Source organism: Macaca nemestrina, chromosome 20 (assembly GCF_043159975.1).
Source record: "Macaca nemestrina isolate mMacNem1 chromosome 20, mMacNem.hap1, whole genome shotgun sequence".
Taxonomy (NCBI): domain Eukaryota; kingdom Metazoa; phylum Chordata; class Mammalia; order Primates; family Cercopithecidae; genus Macaca; species Macaca nemestrina.
In genome coordinates this window covers 3363475-3381718 of record NC_092144.1, presented here as the reverse complement: position 1 = coordinate 3381718, position 18244 = coordinate 3363475, and the positions used below count along the sequence as shown (strand labels likewise).

General features: G+C 57.1%; 1 protein-coding gene across 6 annotated transcripts in view; it reads left to right on the top strand.

Annotated features, from left to right (window-relative positions):
- Positions 1 to 18244, top strand: part of LOC105487201 (zinc finger RNA binding protein 2) — a 61472-nt gene that overhangs the window by 32491 nt on the left and 10737 nt on the right. For 4 of the 6 annotated variants that reach the window (XR_011617598.1, XM_071086983.1, XM_071086980.1 and 1 more), the window contains exons 4-13: positions 1324 to 1542; positions 1647 to 1900; positions 4668 to 4850; positions 6890 to 7067; positions 8867 to 9024; positions 10028 to 10147; positions 11054 to 11193; positions 12382 to 12478; positions 13420 to 13610; positions 16394 to 16565. Coding sequence is in view for 5 of the 6 variants with exons in the window: in XM_071086983.1 (XP_070943084.1) it covers positions 1324 to 1542; positions 1647 to 1900; positions 4668 to 4850; positions 6890 to 7067; positions 8867 to 9024; positions 10028 to 10147; positions 11054 to 11193; positions 12382 to 12478; positions 13420 to 13610; positions 16394 to 16565 (1712 nt within the window). In the remaining variant the exon portion in view is untranslated. The remainder of the gene's footprint in view (positions 1 to 1323; positions 1543 to 1646; positions 1901 to 4667; positions 4851 to 6889; positions 7068 to 8866; positions 9025 to 10027; positions 10148 to 11053; positions 11194 to 12381; positions 12479 to 13419; positions 13611 to 16393; positions 16566 to 18244) is intronic. The other 2 variants (XM_071086982.1, XM_071086984.1) reach the window with 2 other exon arrangements.

Genomic DNA, 18244 nt, shown 5'->3' with positions numbered 1-18244 from the left:
CTCGCTCTGTTGCCCAGGCTGGAGTACAGTGGTGTGATCTCAGCTCACTGCACCCTCTGCCTCCTGGGTTCAAATGATCCTCCTGCCTCAGCCTCCCAAGTAGCTGGGACTAGAGGTGCGTGTCACCATGCCTGGCTAATTTTTTGTATTTTCAGTAGAAACAGGGTTTCACCATGTTAGGTTGGTATCGAACTCCTCACCTCAGGTGATCTGCCTGCCTCAGCCTGCCAAAGTGCTGGGATTACAGGTGTGAGCCACTGCACTGGTGAAAGTTACATCTTAACCATCCTAGAGGTGGCACAAGGTAGTTCATGCCTGTAATCCCAACACTTTAGGAGGCCCAATCAAGGTGTTAGAATTGCTTGAGCCTAGGAGTTCGAGACCAGCGTGGGCAACATAGTAAGACCCTCTCTCTACAAAAAATGCAAAAATGTTAGCTAGGCATGGTGGTGTGCACCTATAGTCCCAGCTACACAGGAGGCTGAGATAGGAGGTTCACCTGAACCCAGGAACTGAGCTGCAGTGAGCTGTGATCGTACCACTGCACTCCAGCCTGGACAGCACAGCGAGACCCTGTCTCTAAAAAAAAAAACAAAATAAAGGCTAGTGGCTCACACCTGTAATCCCAGCACTTTGGGAGGCTGAGGTGGGCGGATCACAAGGTCAAGTGATCGAGACCATTCTGGCCAACACAGTGAAACCCCCATCTCTACTAAAAATAGAAAAATTAGCCGGGCGTGGTGGCACATGCTTGTAATCCCAGCTATTCGGGAGGCTGAGGCAGGAGAATCACTTGAACCTGGGAAGCGGAGGTTGCAGTGAGCCGAGATTGCGCCACTGCACTCCAGCCTGGGCGACAGCGAGGCTCTGTCTCAATCATCATCATCATCATCATCATCATCATCATCATCATCATCATCCTAGATTTGCAGGTGAGCCTCAGGGCTGGCTGTTCAGATGGGCCCTGGGATCTCTGCCAGGTGTGGGCCTATGAATGAGGGAAAGTGAGAACCTAAAATGCAGCTAACATTTTTTCCAAGGAAGCTTTCCCCGGGTGGCAGGAGGTGAGCTCTGTGGGTGAAGGAGCCGGAGACGCGGAGGAGCCCTCCTCCGCCACGGCAGGAGGGAGAAGCTGGGCTCTGGAAAGGACAGGTGGGCACAAGGTCACCTGCGAGTCGCTGCCGGGACCTGGCCCTAGGCTCTGACCTCTGGTCCCGGCTTAAGCATCTAGCGTTTCCAGCCAGTTGAGCCCGGGGTCCATCCGCAGGTGAGGGGCAGTGGGGTGGGGGCTGGCTCTGCAGAGGGCCTGTGCCTGTCCCCTAGGGACCCAAGAGGCCTGCAGGCAGCCCAGCCCCCATGGCGGTCACAGCTGCGCTCAGCCCCCACAACAGGCGCCCAGAGTGGAGGCCGGACAGCCAGCCAGCGCCCTGTCCTCGGGATACACCTACCCCACGGTGACAGGCGTCCAGCCCGAGTCCTCGGCGTCCATCGTGACCTCCTACCCCCCGCCCTCCTACGATCCCACCTGCACCGCCTACACGGGTAAGACCAGCGTTCCTTGCCCAGGCGGTCACTCGGTCGGCCCCCGCTTCAACTCGAGTGGAATCAGCATCTCCCCGCGACTCACTGTTTTCTCTGCTCCTTAGCACCAAGCTACCCGAGCTATGACGCGTCGGTGTACTCCGCCGCCAGCCCTTTCTATCCTCCAGCGCAGCCCCCGCCTCCCCCGGGACCCCCGCAGCAGCTGCCCCCGCCGCCCACGCCCGCAGGCTCAGGAAGCAGCCCCAGGGCCGACTCGAAGCCACCGCTTCCCAGCAAACTGCCGAGACCCAAGGCCGGGCCCAGGCAGCTCCAGCTTCACTACTGCGACATCTGCAAGATCAGCTGCGCGGGCCCCCAGGTCAGTCGCCCTCCCGCCGTGGGCGGGACCTCTCTGTTCCTAAGGTCTGAACCTGAATGTGAGCGCCGGGGGGTCAGGGTCGCTGCCTGCTGAAAAAAGGTCCGGTGTTAAACTTGCATGGTGCATGCATGTGCCTGTGTGTGCAAGCGCTTGTGTGTGTGTGCGTGTGTGAGTGCAAGGGTGCGTATGTGTGCAAGTGCGTGTGTGCTTATGCATGTGTATATGTGTGCATATGTGTGTGCAAACGTGAGTGTGCGTGTATGTGTGCGCATGTGTGCCTGCGTGTGTATGTGTGTGCCTGCGCCTGTGTGTGGGTGCACGTGTGCTTGTGTGTGGCAGTGCTTGTCTGGGACACACGTGAAAGACTCTTTACCAAACACAGCCGCTTGAGGTTTTAAAGCTTGCAGATCACCCCGCAGAGATCGTGGGCTCGTTTCCTGGAAAGATAATCAGACCCTAGAGCTCTATCTTTGCAAAACACACACCCTGATCTTTTGTTTTGAATGCTCTGAAAGCAAGCTCTGGACTGCGAGAGACGCGGAGTCTCTGGAGAGGTGTGAGACCGCTCAGGACACCCTATCAGGACCCCTGACCCAGCTGGGGATGGGGGGCCCGACCCTGCTCGGGACCCCTCCCGCCACAGATCACCCTTTCCCTGTCTCAGGCTCTTTGCCCCGGCAGCTCTCCACTGCATCTCATGCTAGGAGAGACCCTGGCCTTCTTTGCAGAGTGCTCGGATACAAGTTTGAGGTTTTGTTTTGTTTTGTTTGGAGACAAGGGGTCTCGCTCTGTTGCTGAGGCTAGAGTGCAGTGGTGCAATCACAGCTCACTACAGCCTCCACCTCCTGGGTTCAGGTCCTCCTCTCAGCCTTCCAAGTAGCTGAGACAGGTACGAACCACCATGCCCAGCTAACTTTTTTTATTTTCAGTAGAGATGGGGTCTCACTATGTTGCCCAGGCTGGTCTCGAACTCCCAAGCTCAAGGAATCCTCCTGCCTCAGCCTCCCATCGTGCCAGGATGACAAGCTGAGTCCCTGCACCAGACGCATGTGGGTTATTTAATCCTTATGTCTGCCTTGTGGCTACCATCTCTGTGTGGCAGACAAAATCCCAGAGGTTCAGAAAGGGTCAGTACTTTGAGGAACTCAGAGTCAGTTTTAGTCACCCAGGCAGAAATCAAACCAAGATGTGTTGAAGCCCATGTGGCTACTTATTCCAGAATACGCCAAAAGTGCACACAGACAGCCTATTGGCCGGACGCGGCAGCTCATGCCTGTAATCCCAGCACTTTGCAAGGCTGAGGCAGGAGGATTGCCTGAGATCAGGAGTTCGACACCAGCCTGGCCAACATGGTGAAAACCCGTCTCGACTAAAATACAAAAATTAGCCGGGCATGGTGGCGGGCACCTGTAGTCCCAGCTACTTGGGAGGCTGAGGCAGGAGAATGGCGTGAACCTGGGAGGCGGAGCTTGCAGTGAACTGAGATTGCCCCACTGCACTCCAGCCTGGGTGACAGTGAGACTCCATCTAAAAAAGAAAGATTCCTAAGTTCTAGAGAGCATACATACAGTAAAATGTGTGCCTCTCCCACATCCTATGTTTCTTCCCTAAAACCAGACGATGTCACTGAGTTCCTGAGCGCTAAGCCGGTGGCCTTCAGGGGAGCGGGCAGTGTCCAGTGTGCCCCAGTATTTTCAGGGGCACTTTTCAGTCTGCAGAACGTTCATTCTTGGCATTGTCAGGGCGTGTGGGTTTCGTGGCCCACCTGCCGCGTCTTCTCTGTGGTGGGCTTCGTTTCAGGATTTTAAGGAGCACACCCAGGATTCTGCCTGAGGGCTTGGCTGTCGCTTCCCCAGATGCAATCAGATATTTTGGGCCCAGGAGTACCGGATGCGTAGGCCTGTGACTCACGGTAGCTTCCCCCGGGTGGAGCCCCTGTGTCTATTAGCAGTTTCCTAAGACGGAAGTGTACATGACTGTCCTTCGGGCAGCAGGTGCCCTTGCTTGGTCTCCGAGGTTGAATTCTGAAAAGTCAGAATTTTCTGTATTCAGCAGCCCCTGAAAGGAACACGTGATGCGTGGAGCATGCTTTCCTAAGAAACTCCTTGAGTTTCAGAAGAAGGGAGAAGCCTTATGTCTAGCAGTCTGAGCCTGTGGGTTTGTTACGTGGGCTTCATAAAGGGATGCTTGAATTAGCCGGGCGTGGTGGCGGGCACCTGTAGTCCCAGCTACTTGGGAGGCTGAGGCAGGAGAATCGCTTGAACCCAGGAGGTAGAGGTTGCAGTGAGCTGAGATAGCGCCACTGCACTCCAGCCTGGGTGACAGGGCATAACCTTGTCTCAAAAAAAAAAAAAAAAAAAAATTCGAGAAGTCTATAGTAAGAAGATAGGCTGGGCGCGGTGGTGTGCTCCTGTCATCCCAGCACTTTGGGGGGCCAAAGCAGGTGGATACTTGAGGTCAGGAGTTCAAGACCAGCTTGGCCAACATAGTGAAACCCCGTCTCTACTAAAAATACAAAAATTAGTCGGGCATGGTGGCACGCGCCTGTAGTCCCACCCACAGAGCGAGACTGTCTCAAAAAATAAAAAATAAAAATAAGAAGAATAAAGGGACACTTGAACCTCCGTGGCACCAGGGGATGGAGGGCTGGGGACAGTGGGCGTCTGTTACCACCGAGTTCCTGCGTGCTAAGCAGGGGGCCTGCAGGGGAGGGGCCGTGGCCAGTGTGCACACCCCCACTCAGGCTGCCTCTCACCCCTTGCTGCAGACCTACCGGGAACATCTGGGAGGGCAGAAGCACAGAAAGAAGGAGGCGGCCCAGAAGACAGGCGTGCAGCCCAACGGGAGCCCGCGCGGGGTGCAGGCGCAGCTACATTGTGACCTGTGCGCCGTGTCCTGCACTGGGGCAGACGCCTACACGGCCCACATCCGGGGAGCCAAGCACCAGAAGGTACAGCCCCACCCATCCCAGGCTCTGCCACCTCTGGGGAGGAGGCACCCAGGTCAGCACTTAGGACCCACAGAGATGCCTGCGGAGATCAAAGGGAGCCCGGAGAAGCTTCTCCAAGTGGAGCGTGCCCAAGCGCCGGCTGCCCAGGCCCATGTGTCCTCATCTTCAAGGATCCAAACTCCTTTCCAGTCATTTTATCTTATTTTTCATTTTATTATGTTTTTACATGAGACAAAATCTCACTCTGTCCCCCAGGCTGGAGTGCAGTGGCGTGACCTCGGCTCACTGCAAACTCTGCTTCCTGGGTTCAAGCAATTCTCATGCCTCAGCCTCTCGAGTAGCTGGGATTACAGGCACCCACCACCGCACCTGGCTAATTTTTGTACTTTTAGTAGAGACGGGGTTTCACCTTGTTGGCCAGGCTGGTCTGGAACTCTTGAGCTCAAGTGATCCATCTGCCTCAGCCCCCCAAAGTGCTGGGATTACAGGCGTGAGCCACTGCACCTGGACTCCTTTCAGCTTATAAAAGGGATTCCTCCTCATTGCACAAAAACATGAAGTGGCCGAGACACTCACACCCAGACTTCCAAGAAAGCTTGGCGTTCAGGCCTGGCGACGGACAGGGTTTGCCTTGAGATTCAACGCTGTGTTCCCTTTGGGGTCTTGCTCTTCACACTCCCTGCTGTAATAATCACTGTTCTCCTGGGGCCTTAAAAAGGCCTGGGTTAGGCCGGGCACGGTGGCTCATGCCTGTAATCCCAGCACTTTGGGAGGCCGAGGCGAGTGGATCACGTGAGGTCGGGAGTCTGAGACCAGCCTGGCCAACATGGTGAAACTCCGTCTCTACTAAAAAATACAAAAATTAGCTGGGTGTGGGGGTGCACGCCTGTAACCTCAGCTATTCAGGAGGCTGAGGCAGGAGAATTGCTTGAACCCGGTAGGTGGAGGTTGCAGTGAGCTGAGATCTCGCCACTGCACTCCAGCCTGTGCGACAGAGCAAGGCTCGGTCTCAAAAAAAAAAAAAAAAAGAAAAAAGGCCTGGGTTATGTCAAGTTCGGCCGGGAGGGGATGGAGTCCCCACCTGAGGGCAGGGAGGGGAACAGCTGGCTTGTGCTGTAGCCCGGGCTGTCAGGCTGAGCCACCCTGGGAGGCCTGGCTGAGGACCTGGCTTCTTTCCCTCAGCTGCCTGAAGGCTCATCCAGGGCCTCATTCCCTGGCTCGGCTCAGGTCAGCTTGCTGAGGGCCTGTGTGAAGCCACGGGGGAAAGAGGAATGCGCAGGGAGGCATGGAGGAGGGAAGGAGGGGGGCAGAGAAACGGGGGAAGGAGACTCACTGGCCTGGGGACCGGAGAGCTAGGGGCTGGCATCACCCCCACAGGCTGGGGCTTGGTCTGGGGGTCAGGCAGGCCCTGCCACCCATTGTGGGGTCGGGGGTTACAGGGCAGGTCTTGTGCAGCGCGTGTCAGAGACTCGGAGCTGGAAATGTGTCTGAGATGGTCCCCAGCACACACACCGCGGCCCTGTGCACACGACACCTTTGCCAGAAGCGCCTTGCACCCGGAGGTGCTGAGAATAGGGCACGGCCAGAATACAGATGTGACCACATGCACACGCGCGTGCAGAACGTGGGTGTCCGTCCAGGGACACATGCACGTCCACCATCCGTCCACACACGCTGAGTCCCGGGCAGTCGGGGGCACTAGGATGGGGCTTGGGAGGTTGAGAGGCCCCATCTGGCAGCCCACGTGGTGGAAGAGGAGGAAGAGCGTCCATGTGAGCCGGTGAGCCACGTGCTCACACGTCAGAGGAGTGTCACCGCGCTAGAGGACTCACAAGCACGTGTGCAAGGCAGGAGGCCACCTGGGAAGGGCCTTCTGGAGTGGGTGATATCCAGAGAGCAGGAGGAGACAAGAGGCGGGGTCCCCGGGACCAGCCCGCCCACACTCCCGCTGCCCGCCCGTGGAGGCCCTTCCTGCCTCTTGAAAAGGCCATCAGGCTGGGAGCGGCCCTCCCACAGGAGCCTGGCTCTGTCTGTTGCAGGTCTTCAAGCTGCACACCAAACTGGGGAAGCCCATTCCCACCCTGGAGCCTGCACCGGCCGCAGAGAGCACCCCCAGGGTGGAGGCCAAGCCCACATCCGCCACCGGCCCCAGCGTGTGTGCCCCGAGCAGGCCAGCACTGGCCAAGAGACCTGTGGCCTTGAAGGCCTCGCGCGAGGGTATGTGTGTCTGCATGCGTGTTCGCCTACCCACGGGAGCCCTGGCCACCCTGCCCGGTGAACATTTCGTGAGAAAATCGACCATCCAGTTGGTTTTCGTCACGTCCTCCGGGGGGTGGTGTGGGGCTGGTGCCGTCTCTCTCTCAGTCCAGCGGAGCGAGGGGGCCTCCCACTGACCGACACCGCCCTGGACCCTCTGAGACCGTTTCCAGAGAGTGCTGGCAGAACCGATACAATGGTAATGCCATTTCTTCCTGTAGAGTTTTTTGTTTTGGTTTGGTTTGAGATGGAGCCTCGCTCTGTCATCCAGACTGGAGTGCAGTGGTGCGATCTCGGCTCCCTGCAACGTCTGCCCCCCGGGTTCAAGCGATTCTCCTGCCTCAGCCTCCCGAGTAGCTGGGACTACAGGCGCCTGCCACCACACCCGGCGAATTTTTGTATTTTTCGTAGAGACAGGGTCTCACCATGTTGGCCAGGCTGGTCTCGAACTCCTGACCTCAAGTGATCCACTATCCTCGGCCTCCCAAAGTGCTGGGATCACAGGCATAAGCCACCGTGCCCGGCCTCTTCCAGCAGAATTTGGGCTGGTGCTGGGTGCTGGGGTTCACTGGAAGCCCTCGCCCTGCACCTAGCGGGTTCCCTGGGCTGCCACCTCGACTCTGCTCCCCTGCGCACCCTGGTGGTCACAGTGAACAAACTGGGCTCAGAACCAGAGTTATGTGGGTACCAGGAAATGAAGGTGGATTCCTTGCGCCCCTCTGCCTGTGACCCTACCTTCCCTGCGTGCAAAGCCCCAGCTGTCAGAGGTGGCCCGCGTTAACCAGGATTCAATGCCAGGCATCCGCTCACTGCTTTGTGTGCATTGCTTCACTTTACCTCCATGACAAATCTTTTTTCGTGGTTTGTTTTGTTTCTGAGACGGTCTCACTGTGTCACCCGGGCTGCAGTGCAGAGGTGCGATCATAGCTCACTGCAGCCTCCACCCCTGGGCTCAAGCAATCCTCCCACTCAGCCTCCTGAGTAGCTAGGACTACAGGTGTGCACCACCACATCCCACTACTTTTTGTATTTTTTTTTTTTTTGTAGCGATGGGGTTCTGCTATGTTGCTCAGGCTGGTCGGAAACTCCTAGGCTTAAGTGATATTCCCGCCTCGGCCTCCCACAGCCCTGGGTTTACAGGCATGAGCCACTGTGCCCAGCCCACAACCCATTTAAGTCAATGTTGTCACCAGTCCCAATGTGTAGATGGAAAAGCCGTAAACGGTGGAGGTGGGATTGGAACCTGGGTCTGTCTAAGAGTCTCTGCCCTGGACCACCGTGCTGTGCGTGGGCAGGGGCTGAGGGAGCCGCATTCTGTTTTTAACCTCAGCAGCCTTGATTCTTGAATAGCAACATGATTTTGAAGATCAAACCATCAAGTCATTCTGATAACAAAGATACTTGTCTCACCCGAGGCTCCATAATTTTGCCTAACGAGGGTAGGTTAAGTACGAGCCTTGGTCCGCCTGATACTTCATCGTCTATTAACTGTGGATTTTGTGCTGTCGGTGGGTTCCTCAAGCAAGGACCTAAATCCAGGACGTCCCCACTGACGGATTGAAACTGGCCTCGGTTTCTCGGCTGGGTCACACGCAGGCATGAAAGGGAGAGCGAGGTCGCTGCCCGGGGCCGTTCCCCCCGACATCACAGGAGGCGAGCCTGGGGTCTGGGTGGCTCTCCACCCCATGCCACCTGGCTGGTTCGCAGCCACAGTGCTTTCTCCTGGAACAGGGTGTCAGTGACATGGTTTTTCCCCTCAGGGCCTCCTGAGCCGCAGATAGCAGGCTGCAGACCCCAGAGGGGGAGACCGGCCCAACCCAAGTCAGAGGGTCCTGGAACACCCGCCCAAGGAGGCTCGGAGGAAGCTCCCCTGGGCTGCTCTGATGCGCAGCCGGTGGGCCCAGAATATGTGGAGGAGGTAAGCCGAGGCTGTCAAGCCCTGGTCAGGGAAGGACTTTCCCATGGGTCAGGCTTCGAGACCTCACCCGGCTTCTCCCAGTGGGATTTACAGACCCATCCCCATTCCCGAGCTGCACAGGCCAGACCTCCATAGACCAAACCCCGTGCAAGACCCGCTTGACACTTTGGGTGCCAGATTTCGGATACCAACAGGAAATGAATATGGCCTCGTGAGGGCCAGAGACAGGCCGAGGCAGTCCCAACAGGGGGCCCCCTGGAGCCATCTGTCTGGAAGGTGGAAGGGCTCCGGGCAGGAGAAAGCTCCCCGGGAGGTTGGAGGCCCTTCCGTCCAGCTCCTTTCCTGGGTCTGGGGGATCTTGGGACTTGCCAAAGCCAGGCTACTGAGCAGTGGAGCCAAGCTCCTGAGCCAGGTCTGCCAGTTCCCGGGCCAGCGGCAGTTCAGACCCTGGTTGGCCTTGTGCGTGCCAAAGAGGCAGGGCTGGGTTTCCTCTGCCTTGACTGCAGTCCTGGGATTCTTTAAGAGACAGGGTCTTGCTCTGTCACTGAGGCTGCAGTGCAGTGATGCCGTCATGGCTCAATCAATCCTCCCACCTCAGTCTCCTGAGTAGCTGGGACTACAGGTGTGAGCCACCACTCCCAGCTAATTTTTTTATTTTTATTTTTTGTAGAGACGGGGTCTCGCTATGTTGACCAGGCTGGTCTTGAACTCTTGGGCTCAAGCAATCCTCCCGTCTCCCATGGTGGTGCATGCCTGTGGTCCCAGCTACTCGGGAGGCTGAGGTGGGAGGATCGCTTGAGCTCAGGAGTTTGAGGCTGCAGTGAGCCGAGATCGAGCCACTGCCGTCCAGCCTGGGTAACACAGCAAGACCGTGTCTCTGAAAATACGTACATAACACAAAATGACCAGCAATGAGGAAGGCTCCGCAGCGACCTGGCGTCGGTAGCATCTCACATCCCCCCGGCCTCGTGCCTGGTGTGCGTGCAGCTGTTTTGTGTCTCAGGTGTGCAGCGAGGAAGGGCGAGTGCTTCGCTTCCAGTGTAAGCTGTGCGAGTGCAGTTTCAACGACCTTAACGCCAAGGACCTGCACGTGAGGGGACGGCGGCACCGGCTGCAGTACCGGGTGCGTCCAGCAGGGGGAGCCCCGACACCCGTCCGGGGTGTGCTCTGCCCGGGCGGGCGCTGGGAGGCCTCTGGTCTGGCCTCTTCTGCCCGTGTAATCCCATGAATTTAAGAGGGTGGGGTGAGGCCGGGTGCGGTGTAATCCCAGCACTTTGGGAGGCCGAGACGGGCGGATCACGAGGTCAGGAGATCGAGACCATCCTGGCTAACACGGTGAAACCCCGTCTCTACTAAAAAAATACAAAAAACTAGCCGGGCGAGGTGGCGGGCGCCTGTAGTCCCAGCTACTCGGGAGGCTGAGGCAGGAGAATGGCGTGAACCCGGGAGGCGGAGCTTGCAGTGAGCTGAGATCAGGCCACTGCACTCCATCCAGCCTGGGCGACAGAGCGAGACTCCGTCTCAAAAAAAAAAAAAAAAAAAAAAAAGAGGGTGGGGTGATTTTCTGTGTTTTCAAAGTCTTGCTCCACGTCTCAACAGTGTATCTTGGGTCCGGTGCGGTGGCGCACACCTGTCATCCCAGAACTTTGGGAGGCCAAGGTGGGCGGATCATTTGAGGTCAGAAGTTAGAGATCAGCCTGGCCAACATAGTGAAATCTTTACTAAAAATACAAACATTAGCCAGATGTGGTGGCACACACCTGTTATCCCAGCTACTCGGGAGGCAGAGGCAGGAGAATGGCATGAACCCGGGAGGCGGAGGTTGTAATGAGCCAAGACCACACCACTGCACACGGGCCTGGGAGACAAGAGCGAGACTCCGTCTCCAAAAAAAAAAAAAAAAAAAGGCTTTGGGAGATTTCAGCCCAACAGTTCTAGTCTCTGGGTCTCTCCCTGCACCCCAAGACCCTCCCGGCATCCCTGTCTAAGGCAAGGTCCCTACTCTCAGAGCCTTGCCTCTCCTTTCCAGAAGAAAGTGAACCCGGACCTTCCCATTGCCATGGAGCCCAGCAGCCGGGCTCGGAAGCTCCTGGAGGAGCGGATGAGGAAGCAGCGGCGCCTGGCGGAGGAGCGGCTGGAGCAACTGCGGCGCTGGCACGTGGAGAGGAGGTGCCCGGCTGCGGGTCTTGGCAAGGGGGCCTGGCGAGGGAGGGCAGGTCCAGCGTGGAACCAGACACCCGCCGCTGCAGATTATGGGGATCCCCCGTGTGAGCTCTCAGGCAGTGGGGGGAGTCGGGTGCCCGGGCAGTGGGCACGTCCTGGTGTGGGAGCGAGAGAGGGTTCCAGAGCAGACGGGCAAAGGCACAGTGGTGTGCAGACCTGACACGTGGGTGCCAGGCGCCTCTTCAGGCGCAGGGACACTGCCTGCCAACTCACTGGACCGCACGGCTGCAGAGGCACCTGGTGACCTGTGTCCCCCTGACCCCTGTGTCCCCTGACTCCTAGTGTCCCTATGTACCCTGACACCTCGTGTCCTCTGTGACCCCTTACCCCTGGTGGCCCCGGGTCCCCTGACCCCTGGTGTCCCTATGTACCCTGACCCCTAGTGTCCCCTGTGACTCCTTACCCCCGGTGTCCCCTGGGTCCCCCGACCCCTGGTGTCCTCTGTGTCCCCTGACCTTTGTGTCCCCTGTATCCCCGACCTCTGGTGTGCCTTGTGACCCCTGACCCCTGGAGTCCCCTGTGTTTTCCTGACCCCTGGTGTCCCCCTGACCCCTGGTGTGCCCTGTGACCCCCGACCCCTGATGGCCCTGCATTCCCTGAACCCTGGTGTCCCCTGACCCCGGTGTCCCTGTGTCCCCTGGTGTCTCTGTGTCTCCTGACCCTTGGTATTCCCTGAGTCCCCTTGACCCCTGGAGTCCCCTGTGTCCCCCTGATCTCCTAGTGTCCCCTCATCCCCAGTGTCTCCTGTGTCCCCTTAACCCCCGGTGTCTCAGTGTCCCTGACCTCTGGAGTCCCCTGTGTCCGTCCCAGAGCATTTTCTGATGTAACATGTGACTCTGGTGTGTCCAGCAGCAGCAGGTCTGCATTGGGAAGGGGACCAGGACTTCCTGAAGGCTACGGCTGCCCAGGCTGAGCCTCTTTTGCCTAAGGGGTGTTTGGTTCCCCCCCGCACCAGCCTTCCCAGCCTCAGTCTTCTGTGCATACAGCAGGCGCCCATGCAGTGCAGCGGAGCCCCAGCAAAAGCTTCGGCCCTGCCTTCCTTGCTGGGAGCATGAGTCCCCAGCGTCTCTGATGTGCCCCCAGCCCAGGGCCGCTGCTGGCCTGACCACGCTCCATCCTGTCTCGGTCCTGCAGGCGGCTGGAGGAGGAGCCTTCCCAGGATGCACCATCCGACTGGGCCCACTCTCTGCTCATGGGCAGGCCGGAGCCACCCACCAGCACCCAACTCCAGGTAGGTACAGCTTCCTCTGTGTGCAAATGTGGGCAACCTCACACCCCCCAGGGCAGCGGACACCTCCTTAGGAGGACCTGACCTCCCCGCCAACTCCCATATAGTACTCAGGGGATGGGGCTCCACGGCCCGGACTGCCTCACTCCACAGGTGGGAGCCCCAGCGCCCCAGCCCCTACCGTTGGGCCACAGAGAACCCTTCTGCTTCCTGGAGCCCCGGGTGGTCGCCTCCCTTGGGGAGCCTCGTGCCTCTGTGGCTGCTACTGTCTCTTCCCAGAGGAGCCTGTCCCTGCAGCCCGAGTGTCCAGGTTCAATGGGAACCTCTTTTTTTGAGACAGAGTCTCACTTGTCACCCAGGCTGGAGTGTAGTGGTGCAATCTTGGCTCACTACAACCTCTGCCTCCCGGGTTTAAGCAATTCTTATGCCTCAGCCTCCCAAGTAACTGGGACTGTGGGCACCTGCCACTATGCCGGGCTCTCTTGTATTTTTAGTAGAGATGGGGTTTCACCATGTTGCCCAGGCTGGTCTGGAACTCCTGGCCTCAGGTGATCCTCAGCCTCCCTAAGTGCTAGGATTATAGGCATGAGCCACCGCGCCCAGCCTAAATGGGAACCTCAGATTTGCGCCTTGCTGTGAGAAAGGGGTTTCCAGGCTGACTCAAAAGCCTCTGGTCTGGAAATTTAAAAGTATGGCCAAAGGTGTCGAAGGTTCCCCCCTATTCCTTCACTCAGACCCAAGCTTCCTGCAGCCATCAGGGGCAGCCCCAGGCACTTCCCTGTTCCCCACCCCGGGGCTCTCTGTGTGTACTGGATTCTCACCTGGCGGTGCTGCTGCCTGGTAACCCGGCTGGCCACGGCCACCTGCCCCCACCTGCCCGCCTGCCCAGCACTCCCCAAGGGACCCCACAGCCCAGCCTTGACACGTGCAGCCTCTCCCCACAGCCCGGGCGGCGGCCAGCATCCAGCGACGACCGGCACGTCATGTGCAAGCACGCCACCATCTACCCCACGGAGCAGGAGCTCCTCGCCGTGCAGAGGGCCGTGTCCCACGCGGAGCGGGCCCTCAAGCTGGTGTCTGACACGCTGGCCGAGGAGGACCAGGGCGGCGGAGAGGAAGAGGGCGGCAAGCGCAGGTCATTGGAGATCCCCTTCCCCGGGGCCCAGCTCTCAGCCAGGACAGAGGTCAGCTCCTCGGGACGAGACCCTGCAGGAACCCCCAGCTCTGATGGGCCCGCAGCCCTCGGTGGCCGGCGGCAGCTTTCCAGCCCTGGGAGGGGGAAGTTCCCCAGGTCTCAGAGCTTCTTGGCACCGAACGAGGCTGGTTTGCAGCGGGTGGTCCACGCGGTTCTAATGCCTCAGCATTCCCTTTTGCTGTTGAAGGCGCATCTAAAAACGTCGTTCACGAGGGACTGACAGTCTCTGTAAACCTCAGTTTCCTCATGGGCAGAAGGAAGCTGAGCGTGATTCTGAATGGACTTCTCCGCCTTAGGGAGGAGTTGAGTAATCAGAGTGGTTTGTGTCACTGAGCACCGGTGTGAATCAGCTCCAAACCCTTGTGACTCTTAGGAAGCGAGAAGGTCCCTACGTCGTCTAAGTAATTGCCATGGAGTTAACTCATCCGGGCGGGAGTTACCTTTTGTTGAAGTCCTTCCTGCTCTGGCAGCTGCTGGTTTTTGTTGCTTCTCTTTTTTTTTTTTTTTTGAGACGGAGTCTCGCTCTGTCGCCCAGTCTGGAGTCCAGTGGCCGGATCTCAGCTCACTGCAAGCTCCGCCTCCCAGGCTTACGCCATTCTCCTGCCTCAGCCTCCTGAGTAGCTGGGACTACAGGCGCCCGCCACCACGCCCGGCTAGTTTTTTAAAAATATTTTTTAGTAGAGATGGGGTTTCACCATGTTAGCCAGGATGGTCTCGATCTCCTGACCTCGTGATCCGCCCGTCTCGGCCTCCCAAAGTGCCGGGATTACAAGCTTGAGCCACCACGCCCGGCCGCTTTTTGTTTTTTAAGAAATAGATCTCGCTCTGTTACCCAGGCTGGAGTGCAGTGGCGTGATCGGAGCTCACTGACCCTCGGACCCCTGGGCCCAAGCTATCCTCCCATCTCAGCCTCCCGTGTAGCTGGGACTACAGGCGCCCACCACCACACCCAGCTAATTGTTAACTTTTTGTAGCAATGAGGGGTCTCGCTATGTTGGCCAGGCTGGTCTTGAACTCCTGGGTTCAAGCGATCCTCCCACCTCAGCCCCCCAAAGTGCCGGGATTACAGGTTCACTCTAATCTTTGAATGCTTTTCTATTGTGGTAAAATCCACATCACACAACACCAAGCATGTTAACCTGTCTAAGTGCACAGTTCAGGGGCACGCAGCACGTTCACACAGTTGTGCCAACAACACCCCTGTCATCTCCAGAGCTGTCTCATCTTCCCAGACAGAAACTGTCCCGATTAAGCAAACTCCTCATTTTGTTTCATGCACCCACGCATGCCTGCCCTGTCTCTGTGGATTGGCCTGTGCTGGACAGTTCACAGAAACGGAGTCGCACACCGTGTGACCTTTTGTGTCTGGCTGATCCACTCGGCCTGAGGGCTTCCTTTTGCTGGAGCATAGAGTACTGACTCCATATAGGAAATTTGAGCCTCGCACCTGTGGGTTGCAAAGTGTCCCAGTACAACGAGCACCCAGGGACCTGCCCTCTGCTTTTTTTTTTTTTTTTTTCATTTTATTTTTTGAGACGGAGTCTCGCTGTGTCGCCCAGGCTGGAGTGCAGTGGCGCGATCTCAGCTCACTGCAAGCTCCGCCTTCCGGGTTCACGCTGTTCTCCTGCCTCAGCCTCCCGAGTAGCTGGGACTACAGGCCCCTGCCACCACGCCCGGCTTTTTTGTATTTTTAGTAGAGACGGGGTTTCAGCGTGTTAGCCAGGATGGTCTCAATCTCCTGACCTTGTGATCCGCCCGCCTCGGCCTCCAAAGTGCTGGGATTACAGGCGTGAGCCACCGTGCCTGGCCTTTTTTTTTTTTTTTTTGGAGACCAAGTCTCACTCTGTCGCCCAGGCTGGAGTATGGCGGCGTGATCTCGGCTCACAGCAACCTCTGCCTCCCAGGTTCACGTCATTCTCCTGCCTCAGCCTTCCAAGTACTGGAACTACAGGAATATACCACCACACCGAGCTAATTATTATTATTATTATTATTATTATTATTAATTATTTTGAGACGGAGTCTTGCTCTGTCTCCCAGACTAGAGTTCAGTGAGATAATCTCGGCTCACTGCAATCTCCATCTCCCGGGTTCAAGCGATTCTCCTGCCTCAGCCTCCCGAGTAACTGGGATTACAGGCACCCGCCACCATGCCCGGCTAATTTTTGTATTTTTAGTAGAGATGGGTTTTCGCCATGTTGGCCAGGCTGGTCTCAAACTCCTGACCTCAAGTGATCTGCCCGCCTCGGCCTCCCAAAATGCTGGGATTACAGGCGTGAGCCACCGCGCCCGGCCAGTTTGTGAATTTTCTTAACCCCTGTGAAGCAAAGGCAGAATGCAGCCTTGCTTTCTGTCCTCTCTTGAACCATGTGGAGCCGAAACAACAGGGTGACAGAGTCCGTGAACGCTGGAGCCATCAGACCTCACAGGGCGGGCCTGGGGCTTAGCGTTTGCTCATGGGGAAGGAAAACATGGGTGTGGCCACTCGTTCCGGCTACTCCGAGGCATGCCTGGTGACAGCACCTCCGAGATCGATCTCACAGTGTCTCATTTCATCCCGCAAGCGCCTCCCACAGAGTCGCCTGGTCCCATTTCATGGATGAGGATGCCGAGGCACAGAGGGGCTCTGCAAATGGCAGGGTCCCTGTCGCTCAGGAGCGAGGCAGCTGGGGTACCCCGCGTCTCTCCACTGACGGCTCACGTCCGTGGTTTTGTCCCCACAGCAGCGTTGCCCCCCCGGCTCGGGTCCTGAAAGGCGTCATGCGGGTGGGCATCCTGGCGAAAGGCCTCCTCCTGCGCGGGGACAGGAACGTGCGCCTCGCTCTGCTCTGTTCCAGGAAGCCCACGCACAGCCTGCTGCGGAGGATCGCCCAGCAGCTGCCCCGGCAGCTCCAGGTAAGGTCAGGACCCCGCCCATCGCTGCTCCAGGCGTCTGGCTGCCAGCCCTCTCCCCACAGGGAACCTCTGTTACTAAACGACTTTAAGATACAAGAAGCATTAAGCCAGGCACAGCGGCTCACGTCCATAATCCCAGCACTTAGGGAGGCTGAGGGGGGTGGATCACTTGAAGTCAGGAGTTTGAAACCAGCCTGCCCAACATGGTGAAACCCCATCTCTACTAAAAATACAGAAATTAGCCAGGCCTGGTGGCTCATGCCTGTAATCCCAGCTACGTGGGAGGCTGAAGTGAGAGAATCACTTGAACCCAGGAGGCGGAGGTTGTACTGAGTTGAGATTGCGCTGCTGCACTGCAGCCTGGGCGACAGAGCGAGACTCCGTCTCAAAAAAAAAAAAAAAAGTAAATGATGATTAAAGCTGCACAGAAAACATTTGCAGCGATGATGACTAGGAAGCCGTAAGAAAAGGCAAAAACCCAATTTCAATTTTAGGACTGTGAGATGTCAACTGAACTTTTTCCTCTAGAGAATTTTCATATACTCTTCTCACACTGGAGGATTTAAATTGATCATCTTAGGTTTAAAAAGAAAAATCGGGCTGGGAATGGTGGTTCATGCCTGTAATCCCAACACTTTGGGAGGCTGAGGCGGTTGGATCACCTGAGGTCAGGAGTTCAAGACCAACCTGGCCATCATAGTAAAACCGTGTCTCTACTGAAAATAGAAAAATTAGCCGGGCATGGTGGTGGGCACCTGTAATCCCAGCTACTCAGGAGAAAGAAAAGAAAGAAAAATGAAAAATTGGTCCCCAGAGTCGTTCCTTCTTCCTGAGCGTCTGTCACCATCCCTGGGATAACTCAGCCTTACTCCTTTGACTTTTCCAGTGGACACTGGATGCCCAGGGGATGGGCAGCGCCTGGTCGGGGAGACAGTGTTCCCCACAGAAGGACCAGCACCTGCAGAGGCCAAAAGCAGGAGGCCCAGAGCAAGGAGAGGTGGGCATGAGGGAATGAGGGGGCGCCTGGATCAAGCTGGGCCTGAAGGCCATACCAGGAGCTAGGATTGCATTCTCAGGGAAGTGGGGAGGCTGGAGGGTTTTGGGCAGGGGAGTGACATGCTCTGACTTCCATGATGGCATCTCACATTTCCTGCACACCTACAACATGTCAGTGGCTACAACGTGACAGATACAGCCCCTGCTTTCTGGAAGACTTGTAGCCCGGTGGCAGAGACAATAACTGAGTACCATGAGAATGGCTAAGGCTGTGGGGAAGCTGGCAGCCTCCACCCCAGTCATGTCAACAGCGCCCCTGGGGGCTGACTTGCAGCAGGGAGGCCCTGAGAAGGGAAGGGATGGAAGATCCGGGAGAGAGGGGAGAGAGGTGGGTTTCAGGTGGGAGGCCAGGTTCAGGTGTGAGCACAGGCCGCATGGAGGGTGATGACCATGGACAGGAAGAGCAGACTGTGACACAGACCTCTTGAACTATGTCCTTCCGACAGGAGATGGTGGCATCTCATTAGTTTTAATTTACTCCTCCCTGACTATGGGGTAATGTGTGTCATTGTGTAAAAAGGGCCATTTGTGTTTCTTTTTCTGCCAAGTATCTGTTACTTCACTCACCAATGTTTTATTGGATTGCTGATCTTCTTGTTATTGAATTATAGGTGTTCTTTACA